The sequence below is a fragment of the Dromiciops gliroides genome, chromosome 3 (assembly GCF_019393635.1).
Source record: "Dromiciops gliroides isolate mDroGli1 chromosome 3, mDroGli1.pri, whole genome shotgun sequence".
NCBI classification, from domain to species: Eukaryota; Metazoa; Chordata; class Mammalia; order Microbiotheria; family Microbiotheriidae; genus Dromiciops; species Dromiciops gliroides.
This window is the reverse complement of record NC_057863.1, coordinates 652,768,550-652,793,652: the sequence shown is the minus strand read 5'-3', so window position 1 is coordinate 652,793,652 and position 25,103 is coordinate 652,768,550. Positions and strand designations below refer to the sequence as shown.

Genomic DNA, 25,103 nt, shown 5'->3' with positions numbered 1-25,103 from the left:
CATCAAGGATTCCCTTTCACCAGCAAGCAAACTTGGGAGCATGACACACAAAATCTGTAAAAAAGGATGATGTCTTCATTTCAAGCAGTATGCTTATTGTTTCTTTCCTATTGTCAGATTCCTCCAAGTGTAATGGTCTTTCATAATCAATCCTTAAGTGTCAGCAAGGTTGTTAGTCTTCTGATGTTCTAGTTAACTATTTTAGCAAAAGAAGTGAAAAGTAAAACACTGTGATGAATGTGGCTAGGCCAGAGTACTTGGGTAAGAAGTTGGCACGTGGAAGAAGATAAAACTCTGATTCAATTCATTCAGAGATGACTCTTCGAGTTAAACAGGAATTACAAGAATTGTCCATTTAAAGATTTTGTCAATTTGTACTCTTTCTGGGATAGGGGACATTTGGAATAATCTATATGTAATGCTGGGATTAACTGGGAAAAGAAGCCCTGTATAAAACCTAGATCGGAAGACATGACTTGCTGAGTGAACAACTTGGACCTAGGACTAGAAAAACTTTTATGCTTCCTGTTGGAACAATGTGGAATGAAAAACAATTATTAATAATAAATACTTTGGAGAACCTATTGACCTCCCCTTCTCTCTTAATCCTTTGTCCCTATGCCTCTACTCAAAGGCAAGCTCTCCTGGAGAGATTCCATCAAATCACTTCATGAGTCAAGTCCAAGCCAAGTTTAGAAAAAGAGTTTTTTTGGGTGGAGACAGATTAGATCTAGATAAACTGAAGGCCTTTTGCCTGCACAGCCACACCTTGATGAGTTTTACATTCTTTCTGTGATGTCATCTTCCACAAGGGTTGAGTGTCATGACTCAAACATCTGAAGACTTCATTTTATTATAATTATAATTCACTTTCTCACATGTCATTCAATTACATTTGACTGATATTAACCAATTAGATTTGATTGCTAAGAGACAGAGCTCCTAGAGTTGAAAGCTTATATGAACTATGACCCCACTGGCATTAGAGATCTTTGGTCTGGGAGAGATGGCCAATAGCCCCTTTTTATATTAACAACCCATCAGCCTTATTAATAAAATCATGAAATTATCCAGAAACTGCCGCTCAGAATTTTTATCATCACAGTGGGAAATATGGGCTTACAAACTCCTCTATTTTCCCCCAGTCATTGACACTCTGAATTTGTCATCTCACACAGACTTCTGACTGATACCACATCTGTCAACTCCCGAATAATTGTAGGGATCCTGATTGTTTACACATGGTCCCACAGGCTGGTGAATGCCTCAAGATATATCCCTGAGACTAATTCTCTTCTTTCCATTTTATCCTCCTGAGAATACCTGGACAGGGAAAGAGAAAGGAGAAAAATATATTTATAACTCAGATATGGGAACACAGGTGCAGAACCCCAAAGAGAGATGGTCCCAGAGCACCCATTGCTGTGGCTCACTCTGCTTGCATTTGAGATGAGATGGGGGAAGAGGGCAAGGATCCTATCCATCTCTTACATTAAATCTAGCTAGAGTCATGAATAAGGAATGCAAAATCTTTATAAATATCCCCTAGTTCATCTCTCATTACCCTTGTTTTGGGCAAGGGTCTCATTTATTTTTCATTTGTCTTCACAGGTGTTAGGAGCAATAGTAGATTTCAGAATTTGCAAAGGAAATAAACATTTGTCTGGAGAAAAGTTTCACCATTAGAAAGTTCCTCATGATCCTAGTTCTCCTGTGACCAAATCTGATCTTCAGCATATGCCCACCGTGGTTTGCCTATTATTTATCCATGTGTTAGAAGGTGGAGTGAAATGTTCCTGATGCTCCCACTTCTTTTTCTATTTCTTGTGCTGGAGCTTCCTCTATCTATGAATCTTAAAGAAACTCCTCTCTGTGTCCTGAAAAGAGATTTAGATCCCACATATTACAGGGATGGGGATCTTATTGTAGGGGGATTTTTCCCTTTATTTATACATGAAATGACTGATATAGAGGTATGGAAATATTTTCAAATTCATCTTAAGAAAATTCAGACTTATTCTCAGTAAGTTTTTATTTTTATTTTCATTTTAAGAAGTATTTTTTGAGGGGAGGGGTGATTAAAAAGTCTTTTTTTGTGTGTGTGAGGCAATTGGGGTTAAGTGACTTGTCCAGGGTCACATAGCTAGTAATGTTAAGGGTCTGAGGCTGGATTTGAACTCAGGTCCTCCTGACTCCAGGGCTGGTGCTCTATCCACTGCGCCACCTAGCTGCCCCCAAAGTCATTTTTAAAACATTTGCATGGACAGAGTATAATTTCCTCTCCTATTTTCTGCCTTCTATGCCTTTAATATTATAGTCATTGCAAGACATGACAATTGTCATGGTCTCTTTCCTTCCCAGTCCTTACACTACTAACAGTTGACATTCCTAAAGATTTTGAATGTCAGATAAATGCTCTAAATATATAATTTCTTTTCATGTAAGCCCCATATGGACCCTGTGAGAAAGGCATTAAAATGTCATTCACTATAGCTACAAATGTCATTCACTATAATATGCATACAGTGAGGCACATATGTGTGCATTTGCATATGTGTATGATCTTATGTCTATAGACATATATAAATATATAATATTTTAACATTTCATATATAATTATTTAATACTTACAAATATTGATATGATACATATATTTTTATATAACTCTATATGAACTTATAGCTATATAACTATATATAATTTAATTATAAATATTTACAAGTCTGTGAGTAATTATGATGCTGACTGGTAGCATAACAATAACTTACCCTCTTAGGGTATTGCCTGATGCATTGAGAGGTTAGGTGAATTGCTGAAGATTATACAGCTAGTATTTTGAGACAAAACTTTTAGCTCAGCTTTTTCTGATTCTCACTCCAGCCTGCTATCTATGTCTGTCTCTGTATCTTTCTGTGTATCTCTCTTTCTCTATCATTGATGCTTTACTTATTAAGGTTTAGGACTATAATTGTTTTATATAAGCAGTTTGGTAGAATGCCATTCATTCTCAATATTTAATTATTTCAATATTATTGATTTTAACACTTAAAAATAAGGGAATTCTTTCATAAGATGTTAGCATCAGGCTTCTGAATTATTATTTTTTTTAACTTCAGTTGATCTTAATAAGTTCTCATGACATAGGTCTATAACCCACTTTATACAGATGAGAAAACTGAGGGAGAATGTAGTTGAGAAACTTGCACAATTTCGCAAAACTAGTATCTGAGATAATACTTCTAGTTCTCCTGAGTATAAATTTAGAACTTTATGTTCTGTGCCACCTAACTGCCCTGAATATTTGGTTTTGATCATTCTTTTTTATTCATTCCTACATAGTTCTTTGTATTGTTTCATTTTATCTTTATCTATCTTCTTTTCAATTAGCTTAAATGGAAGTTTATAAAGAAGTTTTCTGTCCCTACTCCAGTAAATCCTCCTCTCAGTTCCTGAAATGATCATCCTAAAGTATATCTTTGACACAAACCTAGTCTGTGAACCTCTGTGCTTCCTTAGCTCCAGGATCTTATGTAAAATACTTCTGGATTTTACAGCCCTTCACTACCCATAAAGTTGCTAACTTTCCAGCATTCTTTTTTTTTTTAACTTTTATTTTTTATTTATTGATTTATTTTTTTGCTGTGGGTCAATGAAGGTTAAGTGACTTGCCCAGGGTCACACAGGTAGTAAGTTTCAAATAGCTGAGGCCAGATTTGGACTCAGGTCCTCCTGAATCCAGGGTCAGTGCTTTATCCACTGCACCACCAGCTGCCCCCATTCCAGTATCCTTGTACCTTATTCCTTTCCACCTATGCTACTATCTCAGCTGCAGCAGCCCACTTACTGGTCCTTACACAAAACATTCCATCTCCCTACTCAGTTTTCACTGACGGCATCTCATCTCTGGAAAGCTCCCCCTTTTCACCCCCACATTATGAATTCTTTGGGTTCATTCAAGTGTCAGCTAAAATCTAACATTTTGCAAGATTTTTCCCTAAGCAGCTCAATGCTAGTGACATCTCTAAGGGATTATCCAAATAATACTGGGCACAAATTTTTGTATATAATATTTTTGAATAAAATATTTTCCAACATGTTGTGAGCTCCTTGATGTGAAAAATCTTACTTTCTTTGCTTTTTCATTTATTTTGAACCCCCTGAATCCTTGGCCCACCAGAAGTCTGGAATGAAAGCTTTTGGTTTGATTAAAAGATTATTGGGGCGGCTAGATGGTGCAGTGGATAGAGCTCTGGCCCTGGAGTCAGGAGGACCTGAGTTCAAATCCGGACTCAGACACTTAACACTTACTAGCTGTGTGACCCTGGGCAAGTCACTTAACCCCAATTGCCTCACTAAAAAAAAAAAAAAGAAAAAAAATTGGTTATTAGTCCTTTTCAAAATATTGGGACTTTTGTGGATTTTTAAGTTCCTTATGCTGTTTTCCAATTTCTATGTTTATTCTCTTATTTGAGAGAGTTACTCTTAGGTGCTTGTTTTTTTCCAAACATTTTTATTTAAATTTTGCCGTGCCAACTCAAGTCCCTTTAGTAAATGTGTTTCCCTTTCTGTTAATTAAGTAGATCGAAGTAGTCGAACTCTTAGGTATATTCTAGATGTGAATCTACACTCTTGTATTTAAACATATTAAATCAATGTGTTTTATTATTTTTATTTAGAATATATAATGTTTTATATTACATTATATTATTTTATATTTATATTATAGTATATCATTATATTTTATTTGCTTATTACCTACATGTAAAGGTATCATTATTGATTATTGATCTAATGTATGCATATATGAGACAGCCAGATGGTACAGCAGATAGACTGTTGAGCCTAAAGTCAGGGTGACTCATTCCTGAGTTCAAATATGGCCCAAGATGCTTATTGTCTTTGTGAGCCTTGGCAAGTCACTTCACCCTGTTTACCTCAGTTGCTCATCTATAAAATGATTTGTGTACAAAGGGCAAACTACTCTATTATTTTTGCCAAAAAAGCCCATGTAGGGTCACAAAAAATCAGACACAGCTGACATAAGTGAACATCAGCATATTTATGCACATATCGTGTGACAGTGAGGAGAGGTAAGAGAATGAAAGAAAAAAGTGAAGAAGAGAAGTATAGAAGAGGGTAGAAGGAGAGAGAGAGAGAGAGAGAGAGAGAGAGAGAGAGAGAGAGAGAGAGAGAGAGAGAGAGAGAGATTAAATTAGAAGTTTTTTCTAGTTCTTCCTCTGATATCTACTAGTTTTGTAGCAATGAGAAAATCAATCAACTTCTTAGTGCCCAGGAAACTATCAAGGTTTATAAATCATATATCTAAATTGGTTGACATAATTTCTAAAACAAGTGAAATTACCTATCCCCAAGAAATCACAGATTTGAAAATACACAGGGATATTACTATGTAGTGAGTTTGGGAGATTTGAAGGTAGAGGAATAAATTGACCTCATTGAATTTTTTTCATTTGTCCCAGATATGGTCTCATATCCCAGACTACTCCTCTCTATGTTTCTGGGAGAAAGCCCAGAATATGTGACATGACCTTTTTATATGTCTTAATACAGATTAATTGGATTTGATAATGACTTCTTAAGACAGGGTATGGTGTTTTCAATTCCATATGGCTTATGTATATTGGCCATTTAGGAGTTTATTGTGTTAACAGATCAAAAAGGAAAAACATCTTATAGTCAGCACAACCCCTATTTTGCTAATTGCTACATTCTAGACAGAAGCATAATCCCCTGATATATTTTTGTTCTGTACATATCAATCTAGGTACTAACATCTTCCTTTGAATTTCCATTTTAGCACAGTATCATAGAGACAAACAATAAATGCTTGTTGATGTACTGAACTCTATATAGTTCACTCAATGTATCACAGAAGGTATAATCAATAATGTTTAAATATTAAATAATATCAGGCAATAGAAACAGTTTAAAGGAAGAAAGATCATATAAAAAAGAGTCATCTAATGATAAGCACTAACATTCAAGTTTACCCTTTTGGGCTGATCTTCAAGAAGATATTACTATTATCCCTATCATTCTATTCCAGCCACCCCACTGCAAGGTTCTTGACTCATGCAAGGAAAATAAATTGTTGGAGCAAAGTCTACCATTCCCAGGAATTAGTGTTTCTACATAATCATGATTTTAGTTGCCCTTCTTCACAGCACCATTCCCATATTCCTTTGCTGATAGTTGCTGTGGCAGAAATTGACACCATCATAGTGCCAATTCCCAACAAACTTTAAATTCAAAACTAGACCTTTGCTTTACCAGTTTTTCATCCTTCACTTATCAGAAATGTTTCTCTTGCTGGTGAGAAAACAAGAAACCTGACCTTCCTCTCTGAGAGATAACCATTCTTTAGTTTGTGGAATACAAAGCAGCATGACATGGCCCACAGCATTCATTTTTGTCATGGCAGAAATTAGTAAATTGGTAATATCTAGAGAGAGATGATAACTAGTGTGACTGAGATTTTTTTCTCAGTCTTTAGATAGAAGTGATTTAATTGTGATAGCAATCATTATAATAGACTACAAATGGTGATTCACTCATGTTTAAGTGTTCTCTAGTCTCTTAAGTTAATAATACTATAGCACAGAGAACAGATATTATGCAAGTGCTCTTAATGTACTCTAAAATATTCTCTAAGCCAATGCACTAATGTGTTCTCAGGTATCAATTGAATTGCAAACTTGCTATTGTTCTGGATAACCAAGTCCCTTTTACTGTATTCATTGTGGTTAACCAAGGCCCCCAAAATAGTAACTTCTAAGGTGGAATAACCAATCAGCTTCAGAGAAGGAAGGACTATGATCAGAACAAAGTCAAGTGTTCTAAAGGGACCTACATGTGTTGGTACAGACCCATATAAGGTCAGAACATCCTTGGAGCAGGAATAATAAGCAATAGAGATTGAAAGAGGTCGAGAGTAGGTCAAAAGAATGTGTAGCAATGATTGTAATGGGACAAGGGACTGCATCCTACACTAGTACATGATTTCTGTCTTTCTGTACATGAGTGTTTTATGTCTTATATATGTGGGAGGGGTTTATCTAAATATAGTAGTGTATAAATGCTTTAAAGCCCTGTAGGGGTAAAAACCCCTGCTTAGCACCAGGCTCTGGGTCTCTCAGATCTTACCCCTGCATGAGAATGGCTGTATTGTGAGATTGGCCCTCTCTCAATGAACTCATTTCTATGGCTTGGAGACTTTGCTGTTTCTTTTCTTCATCAGACTTAGAAATTTTCCTGACACTAGTTAGCTAAATTGATGGATAGCCACAGAAATAGACAATCCGCGTGTGTGTACACATATATATTTTATACACATATATGTTTGTTACAAACACATATATGTTTATGTATGCATATAAGTATGTATGTGTATATTTGTCTATCTATCCATATATATATAGTATAATAAGGGTGAGATTACTAGAAGAGCATAAAGTCAGCAGCAGCAGCTAGGTGGCACAGTGAAGAAAGCACTGGCCCGGATTCAGGAGGACCTGAGTTCAAATCCGGCCTCAGTCACTTGAGACTTACTAGCTGTGTCACTCTGGGCAAGTCACTTAACCCTCACTGCCTGGAAAAAAAAGAGAATAAAGTTTAATTAAGAACCTGAAAGTTAGCAAGGAGAATTACACTAAATTGCTTTAAAAATCATTAGGTATCCTCTTTGTGAAGTAACCTCTTCATGGATAGAAGAATTTTCTGAGTTCCAACACTATTGTTCTCAACTGAGTTTTCAGGTAAAACACTACAATCAAGTCCTGGCCTTGGTGTTTGCTGTGGAGGAGGTCAACAAGGACCCCAATCTGTTACCTAATATTACTCTAGGATTCCAGATTTACAACACCTACCCAAGTGATGTCAGAACATTGGAGAGCTCTTTGATGTGGCTATCAGGGCAGAGAATGGCTGTTCCAAATTACCACTGTGAGAAGCAGGGCAAATCTGTGGCTGTCATTGGGGGAGCCAATTCTGAATTGTCTATCCAAATGGCTTCCCTCCTTGAGCTCTACAAGTTTCCACAGGTAAGAATCATGATGAAAACAGTTTAGATTCTCAGGAGAACAATGGCAGGTAGAAGGTGTAACGGCAGGGATTTCATGTTGTATATATGACATAGTAAACATTGGGAAATCCTACATTCTGGAATTATCCTTCCTCTGGTATTCAGAGCAAGTATGATCCAGAGGTAAGATATTGAAAGGAGTGATCACCATTGTCTGTTCTATAATGATTTATCCCTGTGAGCATATACTGATGTATCTGTTTATCTCTTTCTTATTTCATTCCATTAATGAAAAAAATTGCATTTCAACTATATTTCATTACAATGATTACATTCATGTTAGTATTATGTTTCATATAAATATATATTTATAACTATATATGTATATATGTATACACACATATGTGTGTGTGTATATAGGCCAGATTTGAACTCATGAAGATGAGTCTTCCTAATTTCTAGCCCAGTGTGCCTTCTGGCTTCCCTTTTATATATTATTCCTGACTTCTTGAGACTCTTACCCTGGGCAAATCACCTAATTTCCCTTGTCCCTGGTTTCCTCATCTATAAATATATATAAAAGGGAAGCTAGAATGCACAGTGGATAAAGAACTGGGCTAGAAATTAGGAAGACTCATCTTCATGAGTTCAAATCTGTCCTCAGTCCATTACTGGTTGTGTGACTTTGGGAAAATCACTTGACCCTTTATTCCTTCGTCCCTCAGTAGCAAAATGACCTGGAAAAGGAAATGACAAACTACTTCAATATCTTTGCCAAGAAATCCCAAATGGAATCATGAGGATTTAGATATGAATGTAACAACTGAGCAACAATAAAATAAATATATGCGTCAATGTAATTCATTGTAATGTAATGATTATAAATATGTGCATAAACATATATATGTATGTATGGTATATAATATATATATGTATATATGTGTATGTGTGTCAGTGTAATTCAGGTAATATCAATGAGCACTTTTAAAATTCCATACACATGGAATGCATTTTTCTCAATAATTGAACCATCAGGCAGAGGTGGCAGGGACACACTGAAAAAAAAATACCCCGACCCTTGACTAACTTAGATCATCTGATATACTTTAAAGTATCATAGAATGTCAAGTGAAACAGGCAAATGAGAAATACAAAAACCACACTTATATCACAAAAATGTGCAGATCAAGGAAAGAAGACATTCTTGTGGTTGTATTAAGGCAGCTTTCTTGGAGGATGTGGCACCTGATGACACGTAGCAGTGACATTCTTAGAGACTGGATGAACATTAATAGTGGATAGTGAAATACTAACAGCAGAGAAGGAGGATTGAATTCCAGGAATACTTCTTGTTCTATGCAAACATGTGGGGGGAAAAGATAGCATGTGAAGAAAATGGAAAGATGCATGATGTGGTATTTGGTTCTCTCTACTACATATGTCAGTCTCAACAGGGATTATGTTTCTTTTCTGTTCAGATCACATATGGCCCATTTGATCCTATCCTGAGTGATAAGGTCCATTTTCCAAGTGTTTATCAACTGGCACCCAAGGATTCCACCCTTGCCCTGGGAATGGTCCATTTAATGGTGCATTTCAACTGGACATGGGTGGGACTGGTTATAACAGATAATACCAAGGGGGAAACATTCCTCTGGAATATAAGACAAGAGATGGCCAGGAAGGGTGTCTGTGTGGCCTCTGTACAGAAGATTCCTTCTACTGAGAAATACACTATTAATTCCCATGATGTTATTATGCCAAGAATTGATGGATCTTCTGCCAATGTAATTGTTATTTATGGGGATACCAATTCACTAATGACTCTCCAATATGCACAAAAGCCTTACTTAATACTTACAAAGATATGGATTACCACCTCTCACTGGGATTTCACCATAAGACCCCAAGACATGGATGTTCAAAGTTTCAATAGAGCTCTGATATTTGCTGGTCAATCAAAAGAGATTCCAAGTTTCAAATCTTTCCTAAGGACAGTTAATCCTGCCAAATACCCAGAAGACATTTTCCTTAAACGCTTTTGGAATTCAGCTTTTCGATGTCCATTTGATATTATAGCAAGAGAGCAGGAGAATTGTTCACAAAACGCTTCTTTAGAGATGCTGCCTTTGAGGTATTTTGACATGTCTATGTCTAGCCAAAGTTACAATATCTACAATGCTGTGTATGCTCTGGCCTGGGCCCTCCATAAAGTACTCTTAACTAGATCAGAAATGGAATATTCGAAAGATGAAGAAGGCCTAGTGCTGTATCCCTGGAAGGTAAGTTTTCCTTTATAACACAAGAGAGTTCACATGTAAAAAATTTCATTTGACTCTTAGGCTAGGAAAAAGAGGTGATATCTCTAGAAAGCTGGGCATTAGTGAGTTAGTCAGCTAAATGGAGTCTCAACAGTATTCTGCTAGAAACCAGGCCTATAGCTTTTCCTATAACTACTTGTTTGTGTGTGTTCCTTTATGCCTGATGTTTCTTTTAGGAGGTTATCGCTAGACTTTCATATCTTCTCTTTGACCTATTGATCTAATAGGCTTGGGCAGTGTTTCTTTATGATTTCCCGAAGTAGAGTAAAACACACACACACACACACACACACACACACACACACATACACGCACATACACGCACATATGTGAACAGTGTCACTGGGCCACACATAGACAGCATAGATCTACTGGCTTAGACGTCCCAAACAGAGAGAACATAAAGGACAAGTTACTTCAGGAAATCATAAAGATAAATAGTACCCATGCCTATTAGATCAAAAGGTCAGAATGAATATATGAAAGTCTAGCAATAACCTCCTAAAAGCAGCACCAATTATAAAGGAACCAGTACGAAGTCTCAAGGAAGCAGTATTATACAAGAACTAGAATCATGTATAATAAAGAAGAGATTTTATAATATAATATTCCAAAAGCCAAAATATATAGGCTTACAAAGAAGAATAACTTAATTCTGAAAACATGAGTATAATTTATTTGAGTACATCTATTTTATTAGCTATTCACATATACATGCACTCATACAAACAGGACAGAAGAGCAGGTGCCAGAGAGAGAGAGACAGAGACAGAGACAGAGAGACAGAGACAGAGAGAAAGAGACAGACAGAGAAAGAGACACAAAGGGAGATATAGAGAGACAGAGACAGAGAGACAGAGAGAGAGACAGACAGAGAAAGAGACACAGAGGGAGATAGAGAGAGACAGAGGGAGAGACAGAGAGAGACAGAGAGGACTTCAGTGTTTTGAGTTAGAATTTGTGTTCCTTTCTTCCTGACTTCTTGAGACATTTACTCTGTGCAAATCACCTAATTTTCCTTGTCTCCAGTTTCCTCATTTATAAATTGGAGACAATAATAGCACCTCCCTCAGAGGGCACAATCAAATCAGATAAAATGCACATTGCTTTCAAACCTTAAAGCACTATATAAATGCTAGCTAATATTTTCAGTTTAAGTATATTCTCAGGAAATATAAAAAATACAAAGAAATCCAAAGTTATTAAATACCACATAATTAGGGATGGATGTCACTAGCAGCTCAGAGTATCAGCACAGACTTCATGAAGAAAATTGAGTTTCTTATATCTTGAAACAAGGGAGCTATTCTATGGTGCAAAAGAGAGGAGGAAGTGCAATCCAGGAGATATAGGATGGCCATAATGAGATGAGGGCCATAATGTCTTGTGCAAAGAACAGAAAGGACTGTTCATCTGGATTGTTGTGGGAGAATGAAAGGAATGTATGATTAGATGGAAAGTGCTGTTTGGGACTGATTTGTGAAAGATAAACAAAATCCTTGATACTTTATCCTAGAGGCAATAGGGAACTAATAGATTGGATTTTTAGAGGAGTGACATGGTCAGATGTATGCTTAAGGAAAATTCATGTAGTAGCAGTTGGTAGGAGAGACTGGATTTATTAGAATCTGAGACAGGGAAATAAAGCAAGAGGCTAGAAACTTAGATGAACAAGTCTTCTTTATAGAAATGAGACAGCAAATTAATTATAGATGAATTAAAGAATTTCCTCAATGCTTTGAGACTTCAGTTGCAGTTTGTTAATACATACTTAAAATGCACTTGGTACTGTGTTATGTGTTCCTTTCTCTAGCTTTGATCAACAAAAGGTGAATTGACAGGAGGAGGTTTATGGGGTGAATAATCCAGAAGAATTAAAAACATAGAGTCAAGAAATGATTACAATCACATAGATGACAAAATGATTTGTGAACACAGAATGATGATGAGTTTAAAAGAATAGCATTGGAAGCAAGACTAGAAAAGGAAGAAAGTAAAATAATCACCACAGCTCTAATATCCTGAAAAGGTATATAGAGGGTAAAGCACTTAAAAGTCCCACCAAAGGCAACACATTGGATTAGGAGGGTGAGGCTTAGTGAGAAATGGAACCACAGAAAAAATTTAATCAAATAATTCCATTGAAAATGTTTAATGATGGAAGTGGTGTCCCTGGTAGGTTTTCTTGGTAAGGATGAGATGCAGATTATGATCATCCCTATGTGTGACTGAGGGGAAGGAAAAGATTATCTTGAGAGTTCACAATCTTTGGGGTGTCCTTTTATTGAAGTGACACTTAAAGGTTCTCTTCCCATTCAGTTGCACTCCCTTCTAGGAAATATGCAGTTTAACAACAGTGTTGGTGACCAGGTGTTCATGGATGAGAAAAGGATCCCTGTGGCAAACTACAATATTAACAATTTTGTGATCCTCGATAATGGTACAGAAATGCTGGTGAAAGTGGGAGAGTTTATTGCTCATGATTCCCTTGGTGAAGATTTTTCCATCCATGTGAATGTCATAATGTGGAACCAATTTTATATAGAGGTTAGTAGTAACTCAAATGGAGGTTTTTGAATAGGGTGTGGACATAAGAGCTTCTATTAATTGGATTTGGGTTTATTTTTCCCCACTAAGGGACATATTTATGAGTACTATAATGCTTACCACTAAACATCTTCATTCCTTTCCACAAGGACTGTGAAGATAAAAACAAAAAATAAATTACTTTGGGGAGGGCCAAGATATTTAACATCCTTTAATTCTTCTGTTTATACACTGTCAGTAAAATAGCCATTTAGAGTAGTTGTTATTTAGAAAATGCTCTCTGTCTCTCTCTGTCTCTCTCTCTCTCTCTCTCCCTCTCTCTCCTGTAAAGAAATTACTGTTAAACAAAAAACAAGTTCTCTTTAGAATTCCTCAAGCTCAGGACTCTTCAACAGGGGAATCACTTCCAGTGCTTCTGGTTTCTAGCTTTGAGACAGAAGATGAAAGATGTAAATCCCACTTCAGGTTGCTGAAGTAAAACTATTCATGCCTCTATACAGTTTACTATTATAAAGACTTCAGGTAATTTCTCCTTGAGTGTGATCATGGAAAAAAAATCTTGTCATTGAATTTTGCTATATATATCCTAAAGTGAAAAATCTTTCATACTTTATTGGCTCATATACATTCTCCTATGCACTACTTCTCTCATTTCTGTTGTGCTATGATTTTGGTAATTGGGTTACTTTGTAATTCACTATGTGTGTTCGTTGTAGAAATTGCCTTTCGTGGAATTCAAGCTTGGCATATAGAGGTTGAGTCTCTTTCCCTATCCCCAAGTGACAAAGGGTTCAATCAGTCAGTAATCATTTGTTAAGAACCTTCTATGTACTAGAAAGGGCAGCTAGGTAACTCAATAGATAGTGTGCTGGACTTGAAGTCAGGAAGCCTCAATTTCATAGGTCCAAATATAGCTTGAGACCATAGCTGTGTGACCCTAGGCAAATAATTTGAGCCTGTTTTCCCCAGTTTCCTCATCTGTAAAATTAACTGGAGAAGAAAATGGAAAAACTACCCCTGTATTTTTTTTAATTTGTATGCAGGGCAATGAGGGTTAAGTGACTTGCCCAGGATCACACAGCTAGTAAGTGTCAAATGTCTAAGACCAGATTTGAACTCAGGTCCTCCTGAATCCAGGGCCAGTGTTTTATCCACTCTGCCACCTAGCTGCACCTAACCCCTGTATTTTTGGCAAGAAAACCCCAAATAAGCTTATAAAGAGTAAGACACAACTGAAAAAGAATTTAACATCAAAATGTGCCAGAAATGAAGTTAAATTCTGAGGATACAGAAATAGGCAAAAGAAGTTCCACTCCTCAAAGAGATTCCTATTGAATAAGAGATTTTAGTTGTGAATTAAAGGAAATCATGGGAGTCATTAGATAGAGTGGGAAACAGAAAACATTCCAGGAATGATATCAGAGAAAATGCCTGGAGCCAAGAGTTGGAGTGTCTGGAACAGCCAGTCAGCCAGTGTCAATGAATCAAGGAGTACATCTATGTGAATAAGTTTAAGCAGACTGGGAATGTGGAAGGGACATAGATCATGATGAGCTTGGAATGTCAGAGATGGCATTTTATTTTTGCCTAAAGTCAATAAGCATTTTGTTGACTACTGCTTTAGGAAAATCACTTTAATGGCTCAAGAAAGTAAGGATTGGAGTGGAGAAAATGTTCAGGCAGGCAGACACGCCAACAGGCTATTGTAATAATGCAGGACTGGGCTGATAAGAACCTGCACTAGAGGGGTGTCAGAGGAGAGAAGATCCTGCAGTTGAGAGATGTTTCAAAGGTGAAATAAACAATCTTTGGCAATATCTGGATATGAGAAGGTGAGAGGGATTGAGGAAACCAGGATGACTCCTAAGTTGTAAACCTAAGGGACTGAGAAATGAGATCATCAAGTAAATAGCACAGAGGGAGAAGAGGTCCCATGCTACAACCCTGAAGGACAGCTATAATTAGAAGGCATATTTTGGAAGAGAAGGTAGCAAAGGAGAAATAGAAAGAGAGGTCAGGTGGTAAGTAGTTTGAATCTGATAACATCCATTAGACTAAAATATATAAGGAACAAGATATCTATCTGTATTTGTATCTGTATCTCTGTCTTTATTTATATCTACATCTATATCATATCCATATCCATATCCATGTCCATATCCATATCTACATCCATATTCATACCCATATCTATATATATATATATGAAGCAATCTATGTCTATGTCTATATCTATGTCTATGTCTATGTCTAAGTGTATGTCTACATCTATATCTACATCATATTTTGGCATTTGAATTTTCCACTACTCTTTATTACTTACATATAAATATGTTATATAACTTCTCACTATTCTCATTTATGTAATAGATACAAAACTCTTATTACTATTGGCTTGCAGATTCTTGGTTTGATGTCCTCCTGAGTCATATCAATGAGGTGGTTTCAAGAGTTTTTGTTTACTCCATTATATTAATTAGTTTTTAAAGGTCAAGTTTTATTAGAGAATGGTGACAGTTTAGGTCAATGTCTATCATTTCATCAGTTTTTCATTTAGAATAAATTACTTGTTGAAATAAGTTAGGCTTTAATTTGTCCAATGTCTTCATTTCCACTTTTTGAAAAAATCTTTCTTTTTTGTTATTTGATTTGATCTCCTAAGTATCAAATTGATGGGCTGTACATTATTAGAAGATTAGTCAATATTTATATGTCTCTTAAAATAAAATACAAATTTTGATAGTATCACAAAGATTCCTTGGTTAGACTGTGCTGTAACCATGCTATTGATGTCCATAAAGTCAGAATGAAAACTGATAAATAAAGAGAAATTGTCCATCCTGGGCCACTACCCAAAATGTAGGCTATTTTAATGTATATGTCAACAAAAGTAAGTACACATAATAGATAGATTGTTACCTTAAAAGTATAAAATCAAACACTATGCCCCAGAAGAGCCATTTCCCATGGATCCTTCTCAGCCCAGGAAATCTTTTTGTTACCAGTCCCCTTTGGCTATTGATAAATTCCATTTAGTACCTCCATTTTTAGGAAATAATATTTTTTAAGACTATAAGCTTTGTTCTGAGGATGGTTTTAGCTATTTTTCAGAAATTTCAGAAGTTAGCTGGGACAGGAGATAGAATGTTGTACAAATAGTCAAGATGAGCTGAGTTCATAACCTTGCTCAGATACTTAATACTTGCATGATCTTACAGAAGTTACTTTGTCTGCTACTTAAACATTGTCATTTTGTCTGTTACTTAGAATATTGTCTATCATCTGTAAATGAGAATATTAATAGCACCTACCCTCTCAAGTTTGTAGGGAGGATCAAATGATTTAATTTTTGAAAAGCATTTTGAAAACTTTAAAGTCCTATATAAAAGTTAGCTAAAATTAGTATTATTTAAGAGGAATCTATGTGGATCTGGACAATTGCCACTTGACTAAAGCAGTCAGTCATCTGTTAGTAGTTAGATAGAGCTACTTTCACAGGAGGTGACTTCAACAAATCTCCAGGTCTGCTGTCCCTTGCAGGAACCATTTCAGGATGTCTTTTTTCTTAAAATGTTTATTTATTTATTTGTTCATTTGTTTGTTTGTTTATTTATTTATTTATTGCAGGGCAATGAGGGCTAAGTGACTTGCCCAGGGTAACAAAGCTATTAAGTGTCAAGTGTTTGAGGCCAGATTTGAACTCAGGTCCTCCTGAATCCAGGGCTGGTACTTTATCCACTGTGCCACCTAGCTGCCCCCAGGATGTCATTAGTGAGAAAAATAAACCTGTACTCACATACTGAGATATACATGGATATTTTTACATATGTAGACAAATATGATATATGTGTGTGTGCTATGTGTGCATGCAATTTAAATTTAAATTCATTTGGGAATTCATGACTACTTGTCAATTGGCTTCCATGGTATTTTTTTTTAATAGAATAGCATTTCATTCATTGAATATTTTCCAGAACTTACTATAGTATCTGTTACATATTAGGTAATGGAGAAATACTTGTTGATTGATTCATTGAATCCCTAGAAACATGCAGCAGGCATTACTTCTCTAGAAATTCTACAAAATTTAGGACCTCACAATGTCATCAATTCCAAAACCACTATGCACCTTCTAGACTATTTGAATGACAAGTCCCTTAAAATAATTTCCTCCTTGTCCAGACTCCCCGCTCTGTGTGCAGTGAGAGCTGTGGCTCTGGATTTTGGAAATCTTCTCGTGAGGGAGAGTCCATCTGTTGCTTTGACTGCATGCCCTGCCCAGTGGGGGAGATTTCCAACCAGACTGGTAAGTACTTGCAGAGAACCATAACCTCCTCCCAATTTACAAAGAAGAGTCTTCTAGAGAATATGGAAGCAGAATTGGGATAGAATCTCATGGTCATATACATTATTTGGAAGCAAAAGACCTAGAGCAAATGGAGGTACCCTAGTGGAAAAACACCAGAGATGGGGACAATTAGAGTGGAAGTGGGCATCGTCAACACAATTTTGGAAATGGGAGCCAAGTTAGGGAAAGATGAATATCTTGCTGTGTATGTTTATGGCTATGATGCCTACTATGTGCCAGGCACTGTGCTAAGCCCTGGGGATGCAAAGAAAGGCAAAAGACATTGCCTATTGGGAGCAGCTAGGTGGCACAGTGGATAAAGCACCGGCCCTGTCTTCAATAGGACCTGAGTTCAAATATGACCTCAGACACTTGACACTTACTAGCGGTGTGACTCTGGGCAAGTCACTTAACCCCCATTGCTCAGAAAAAAAATAATAATAGAAAAGAAAAAAGACATTGCTTATATAAAGGAATTCAGAATCAAAAGTGGACAATAACACATGAAAAGAAACAGAAAAGAAGGGGTAGAAATGTTGAATTCCTGAAGCTGGTTAGGAAGTGATTACGTGGCCACCATAAATATCTCCCTGCAATGGAAGATCTCCAAGGAGCTGTGTAATATCCACCTTCCATTATCTCTGATTAGAAGGAGGAAGGGGCCCCTAGGCTAAGGGGTTTGCATTTCAAAGTGAATGTGATCTTGCAGGAAGATAACAACAACAATGACAACAAACATTTAGACAGGAACTTTGCTAAGTACTTCACAATTATTCTTTATGTGATCCTCACAAGTGTGGGAGGCAGATGCTATTTTTATTAATTGACAGATGATAGAAAGGAGGCAAATAGAGATTAAATGATTTTCCTAGGATCACACAGATAAGAAGTATCTGAGGCCAGATTTGTTCTCATGTCTTCCTGATGCCAGTCTTACAGCTCTATCCAGTGTGCCACCTAGCACATGGAGAACATGATGAAGTCCAGAATATCAGCCAAGTGGAATATACCAATGATGTCTTTACTATTTCTGCATTTTCCACTTATTTGTAAAATTAGTTTGAACTAATTACATGATGACTGCTATGTTTTTAAGTTCCACATATTTCTGGAAAATTTGCATGTTTAGCAGGATGGTTTGAAATGTATCTTCTTTTTCTTCTAGTTTATACAGTAATTTGTTCCATCCTTTATCAAATTTGTTTATAATTCTGTTAGATTTTTTTCAAAAGAGATAAAAGTATATTAACGTTTCTAGCTGTTATTAAATTACTCTCTATTTCTTCTTTTAATTCACATTTCCCTCCAGGAATTCAGATGCAAAGGCTTTTGGTGCATAATCACTGAATATTGAATTTGCTGTGTTGTCTATGCTTCTTTTCAGGATAATATAGTTTCTTTCTTTATCTCATTTTTTGTTGAATTTCCCCCCTTTACTTTATTATGATAGCAACATTAAAAAATTTTTTTTCTTGTTTATCCTCCTTTTTGGAGGCTTTCATTTTTATTATGTACATGTACTTGCTTTTTAGGTGTATTTCTTTTAAGAAGTAGTTTGAGAATTTTTATTCTTTTCTAATATGCCAGCCTTTTTTTCTAAATGTTAATCTAAATAATTAAACTGATCTAATTGTAATATAATTGGGCATGATTTATGATATAATGTGATGTAAAATTATGTGATATGATGTGATGAAATGCAATGTTATCTAATATGAAATAACAATGTGATATATGTTGAAATTTAAGGCAATTTAATATAATGTAACATGATATAATACAACATAACATAAAAATAATTTTATGTAACTATAATATTAGGTAACATAAGGTAACAGCACAATAAAATCATAACAAATAATTTAGGTAATTTCTTTTATTCACATTTAAAATTATGAGAATTCATGTTTATATTTTAATCCATTTGTTAGTAATATTTTTTATCTTTTCCAAATTGTGATTTAAAAAATATCTTTATTTTACTAAAATTTCTACTATATTCTGTGAGAATTAAAATGTCTCCCCCTGATGGAGAGATACTATAGGGAAGCTCTGCCATGAGGAGAGAACATGTGATTTGGAAGCCATGTGACTTAAGCATCTGGAAGTTGGCCAGTGTACAGAAGCTGTCCGGTGTCTGGAACTTGCATCTGTAGAGCTGCCTGTTAGTTCTGTCAATCAGGGCTGCCAGCCAATTAGCTTGGAACTGTGTGTGTGTGGACAGCACTGTTTCTGGATGGAGAGGAGGCTTCTGGGAGGAGGAAGGAAGCATGGAGATCTTTTGGGTTCCTGACCTAGGTATGGTAGGTTGGATGCTGGGATCTCTTAGAAATAGTTAGACTTTTACCTCTTTCTCTCCTCACCAACTTCTGATTGCTCTTTAATAAATTCTTAAAATTTTTAAAAGTCTAAACTCTTGTTAAAGCTTCTAATTTGGGGCTACCACTCATTAGATTTTAGACATCATAGCTAGAATTTTTAGCCCCTTACAAGTCTTTCATGTTTATTGCTTAAATGAGTTAAGGCAAATTTATTCCCATGTATTTCCTTCTCTTCTCTCTTAAGCACTGAACCCATTTTTTCACACTTTCCAAAAATTTTGGAATTTTATTCATTGATTCAGTTTTAATCCCCTTAAGTGCAGTTATTTGGAGTAACATACACACTCGGTTGGGTGGAGTAATCCATCTAACCCTGCAGGAAAATAGGAGGAGAAGGGGATAAAGAGAGAGGGGCAAAAGAAGGGAGGGCAGATTGGGGGAGGGGGCAGTCAGAAGTAAATCCCTTTTGAGGAGGGATAGGGTAAAAAAAGATAGATAATAGAGTAAATATCATGGAGAAGGGAATAGGATGGAAGGAAACAGTTAACAATAGTAATTGTGAAAAAGAGAAAAGGGGAAAAATTGTACAAAAAGTATTGACAGAAATTCTTTGTGGTAGCTAAGAATTGGAAATCAAAGGAATGTTCATCAATTGGGGAATGACTGAACAAGCTGTGGTATATGATTGTAATGGAATATTATTGTGCTATAAGAAATGACAAGCAGGATGATTTCAGAAAAACCTGGAAAGACTCATATGACTGACGTATAGTGAAGTGAGCAGAACCAGGAGGACATTGTGCACAGTGACAGCAATATTGTTCTATGAGCAATTGTGAATGATTTAACTACTCTCAACAATACAATGATCAAAGACAATCCCAAAGGGCTAATAATGAAGCATTACTATTGTGGTAAAATAATGGAATTTGGCAGATGCCCAGGGGTCTGACTTGATTGACTTAGTAGTGCTTGAATTGGGTATGAATGAGAAATTACTAAGTACCCACTTAAGATGATTAGATTGTTAGCCACCTAGTTTTAATTTAGCCAACCCTGAGAAGGAGTGTCCTCTGAGGCTGTGGACTGCATCATCAACAGGGAGACAGTCTCAGTCACACTACTTGAAGGACATTCCCTTTGGGGGAGAGAGAAAAAGGTAGAAAAGGGGACCCCAACAGGAAGTAAGATACACTTTCTCTCTGGCCTTGGAGCAGACTAGAGACAGGCTGCTGACTCCCATAGAAATTAAGGACCCCTGGTGGTGAGTTAAATCTAGCCCTTTGAATTAGTTGAGCTGGAAGCAAGATTGGGGATTATATAGGCTATTGTTAGAGTTAGGGAGATTATCCATTCTCCTCTTTCCTTATTCCCTTGTCCTTGACTTTATTAATTTCACCTTTTCTGTGTATTTTATTCCTATTAATAAAACCTGATTCATTTGTGGAAAAGAGGTTGTTAAGTTTCTTTCTTATTGGCCTGGGAGAAATAACTAAAAGGCAGTTTGGAGGGGAGGAAGTTTTGGACCTAGAAGTCCCTCATTATTTTCTGAACCCCAATATTATGGCAAGCCACCCAATTAACTCTCCACATATAAAATTTGGCCCCTGCACTATCCACCTCCAAAGAAAGAAGTGATATTGATTGAACAAATGCTAAAAAAAAAGAGTACTTGTGGATTGTACATATATAACCTATGTCAGATTGGTTAGTGTCTTGTGGAGGGGGGAGGAAAGGAAGGGAGGGAGAAAAATTTAGAACTCTAAATCTTATAAAAATGAATGTTGAAAACTACCTTTACATGTAACTGGAAAAAAATTAAAAAAGAACTATGCCTAAAGGGATATAAAATTGTACATATCCTTTGGCAAAGTAATATTATTACAAAGTTCATATCACAAAGATATCAAAGAAAACAGAAAAAGGACCTCTATGAATAAAAATACATATAGTAGCTTTTTTGCTGGCAAAGAATTGGAAATCAAGGGAATGCTATTTAATTGAAGAATGGTTGAATAAGTTGTAGCATATGTTTGTGATAAAATACTACTGTAGTATAAAAAATGATGAAGATGATGGTTTAAGAAAAACATGGTGGGGGCAGCTAGGTGGCGCAGTGGATAGAGCACCGGCCCTGGAGTCAGGAGGATCTGAGTTCAGATCCGGCCTCAGACACTTAAGACTTGCTAGCTGTGTGACCCTAGGCAAGTCACTTAACCCCAATTGCCTCACCAAAAAGACAAAAAAAACCCCAAAAAGCAAAACAAACAAAAAAAGAAAAACATGGCAAGAACTTTTTGAAGTGATGAAAAGTGAAGTGAGGAGAACAATGAGATTATTGCACAAAGCAATAGTACTGTTGGAATGATAATCAATGATTTAAGATTTGTTTACTGTCAATGCACTGATCCAAGAAAATTCCAAAGGACACTTCATGAAAAAATGCTCTCCATCTCCAGAGAGAGAACTGATAATCTCAGTGCAAATTAAGGTATTATTTTCTCATTTTATTTTTCTTGCTTTTTAAAAATAATACTTTTTGCTTGGTTTGTCATGGTTTATTATCATATTATAGGTCTTCATGGTGGTTTGTTGATGGCATTAATTCAGTGTCTTTTTTTTTTTTTTTGCAGGGCAATGAGGGTTGAGTGACTTGCCCAGAGTCATATAGCTAGTAAGTGTCAAGTGTTTGAGGCTGGATTTGAACTCAGGTACTCCTGAATGCAGTGTCAGTGCTTTATCCACTGTGCCACCTAGCTGCCCCCTGTTGATGGGATTAAAAGAGAAAAAAGAATTTGGAACTCAACATTTAAAAACTAAAACAATGGTAAAATCAAATAATAAGGTATTTTAAAAAAAGGATAGTGGGGCATTGAGGTGGTACAGTGAATAAAGCAATGGCCCTGGATTCAGGAGGACCTGAGTTCAAATCCAGATTCAGACACTTGACACTTATTAGCTGTGTGACCCTGGGACAATCACTTAACCCTTATTGCCCTGCAAAGAAAAAAAAAGATAGAGTTGATGTTAACTATCAGACTTTCAGCATCTGTGCATTTGCTAAGTGGACCCCAAAACATAACTCTGCAAGTCTGGTTTTGTGTCCCTACCAGAATGTGGGGCCTAATGGAACAGCAGGAAGAGAAGAAACATTTTAGGGACAAGGGGTTATTCTTTACTTTTCATTCATCAGATTGTATTATTTTCGGTTTTGTGGTGTCTTAGACCAATGGTTTTCAATTGCAATAAAATCAGATTCTTTTTGGTTACATATTAATTTAGAAAATCATAAGTTAACATTACGTTTTTTGATTTATTTTGCTAAACTAAGGTTACATTTTAATTTGTCAGTGGCTCCACTGAATATGTTTGTAGGACTTCCAGAACCTCTGTCTAACACCAATAAAAGAATGAAAATGACTTTACCTCTTGTTGATAGTATTTATTTTTTGGAGAAAAATTGGATTATTTGGAATATTGAAAATGTTTGCTTCTCCTTCTTGATGGCTGACATGGAAGAAATCCTGCATAGTCTCAATATTATCATTAAGGTACATGTGTACATTAATAGGTTGATTGTAAGAAGAAAGGCATTGGAAATAACCTTGCTATACAAGTTATCTTACAGCAAATTTTCACTGTAACAATTTATCTATATTTGCTATATTTCTTCTTTGGGATTTTTCATGTTTATGAGGGGATCCTCACAGTGAAATTTCATTCCATATCAGTTCTTTTAAAATTTTTTTTTTCTATTTTTGGGGCAGGGGGGACAATGAGGATTAAGTGACTTGCCCAGGATCAACACAGCTAGTAAGTGTCAAGTGTTTAAGGTCAGATTTGAACTCAGGTACTCCTGAATCCAGGGTCAGTGCTTTATTCACTGTACAACCTTGTTGTCCCTTTCTAATTTTTTAGGCTTATAACATCCTTCTGCCATGCTAACTCTCTGCTCCCATATGTGAATCCCTTCCATGTCCTTCATTTGTGTCCAGTTCATTCATTCTTAACTTCTCTCCCATTTTTTTTCCTGACCCTATGCGATTTGACAATGTGCCACCAAAAAGGGTATTTTCTCACTTTTATTTTACCCTCACACCAACCTCTATTTTTCAGCTTCCTTAGTGTGTTCTCTTTCCTCATTAGAATGCAGTACTTTGAAGGGGGAGATTGTAATGCATTGCTAGTATATATATGCCTAGTGCTCAATACAGTGTAAGTAAGGTTGCACAGGGTCACACAAAGTAAATTCTTTATAAATGCTTTTTGACTGCTAGCAATCACAACATGCTTACTTGAAGAAACACTGTGCTCACAGCCATGAAAGAGTTTATCTATTGATGAGACTTTCTAAAAATAGCTATTTTCTACTTTGGAGGACCTAAGTGCTAGAAACAATGGTGTTAATATATTAGAGATTCAGATACTGTGAGAGATTCTTCTCATTTAACAGATATGGAGAGGCTTATGAGAGGCTGTTTATTGTAAAAAAAATACAGCTTGAAAAATTCTATTACCTTGTACCAGAGCTAATGCAGATTGGCTGAACTTATAATATTGAGGAAATTTTTTTCTCTTCAGATATGGACCAGTGCATCATGTGTCCTGAAGATGAATATCCAAACAGGGAGAGAAATCGCTGCCTCTCCAAGATTGAAACCTTTCTGTCCTTTGGTGAACCTCTGGGCATGACTCTGTCCTGCACAGCTTTAGCCTTCTGCCTCCTGACAGTTATAATCATTGGGGTCTTTGTGAAGCATCAGAACACTCCCATAGTGAAAGCCAATAATCGAACTCTCAGCTACACCTTGCTCCTCTCCCTAAGCCAATGCTTCCTGTCTTCTTTGCTTTTCATTGGTCAGCCTACCTCAGCCAAATGTCTCCTTCAACAGCCAATATTTGGAATCACATTCACAATGGCCATCTCCTCCATTTTGGCTAAAACAATTACAGTAGTTCTAGCCTTCAAAGCCACAAGACCAGTGAGCAGGAGCAGAAAATGGCTGGGCTCCAGAGCACCCATTTCTGTTGTTTTTATATGCTCTTTGATCCAAGTGACTATCTGTGGTATCTGGCTGTTGGTTTCTCCCCCATTCCCAGATGTAGACCCACACTCTGAACCCAAGCACATCATCTTGAAGTGCAATGAGGGCTTACTCATTGCGTTTTACTTTGTCTTGGGTTACATGGGATTGCTGGCTTTGGGGAGTTTCACTGTGGCTTTCTTGGCCAGAAATCTGCCTGATACCTTCAATGAAGCCAAGTTTATCACCTTCAGCATGCTGGTATTCTGCAGTGTCTGGATCTCTTTTTTGCCCACATACCAGAGCAGTAAGGGGAAGACCATGGTAGCTGTAGAAGTGTTTTCCATCTTGAGCTCTAGTGCTGGCTTACTGGGCTGCATTTTCATTCCCAAATGCTATGTGATCCTTCTGAAGCCACAGTGGAACACCCAAGAATGGGTAAATCATAAGTCTTATGCCAGATCAAGACATCATTCGAAGGCATTTCCTCATGCCTCCTAA

The 25,103-nt window shown here is 36.4% G+C and overlaps 1 protein-coding gene across 1 annotated transcript; it reads left to right on the top strand.

Moving 5' to 3' along the window:
- Positions 1-1,799: 1,799 nt before the first annotated feature.
- On the top strand, positions 1,800-25,103 carry LOC122749013 (vomeronasal type-2 receptor 26-like). Its single transcript, XM_043995164.1, has 7 exons — positions 1,800-1,949; positions 2,015-2,027; positions 7,729-8,060; positions 9,520-10,323; positions 12,682-12,909; positions 17,092-17,215; positions 24,160-25,103. Exons 1-7 carry the CDS (start codon positions 1,800-1,802, stop codon positions 25,101-25,103), a joined length of 2,595 nt encoding a protein of 864 aa, XP_043851099.1.

Excerpts from the sequence above, each read along its gene's own strand:
- LOC122749013 (XM_043995164.1), top strand. The coding sequence starts at position 1,800 with ATGCTCCCACTTCTTTTTCTATTTCTTGTGCTGGAGCTTCCTCTATCT. Across the intron at positions 12,910-17,091 it reads GGAACCAATTTTATATAGAG|ACTCCCCGCTCTGTGTGCAG; the intron begins GTTAGTAGTAAC and ends CTCCTTGTCCAG. Across the intron at positions 17,216-24,159 it reads GGAGATTTCCAACCAGACTG|ATATGGACCAGTGCATCATG; the intron begins GTAAGTACTTGC and ends TTTTCTCTTCAG.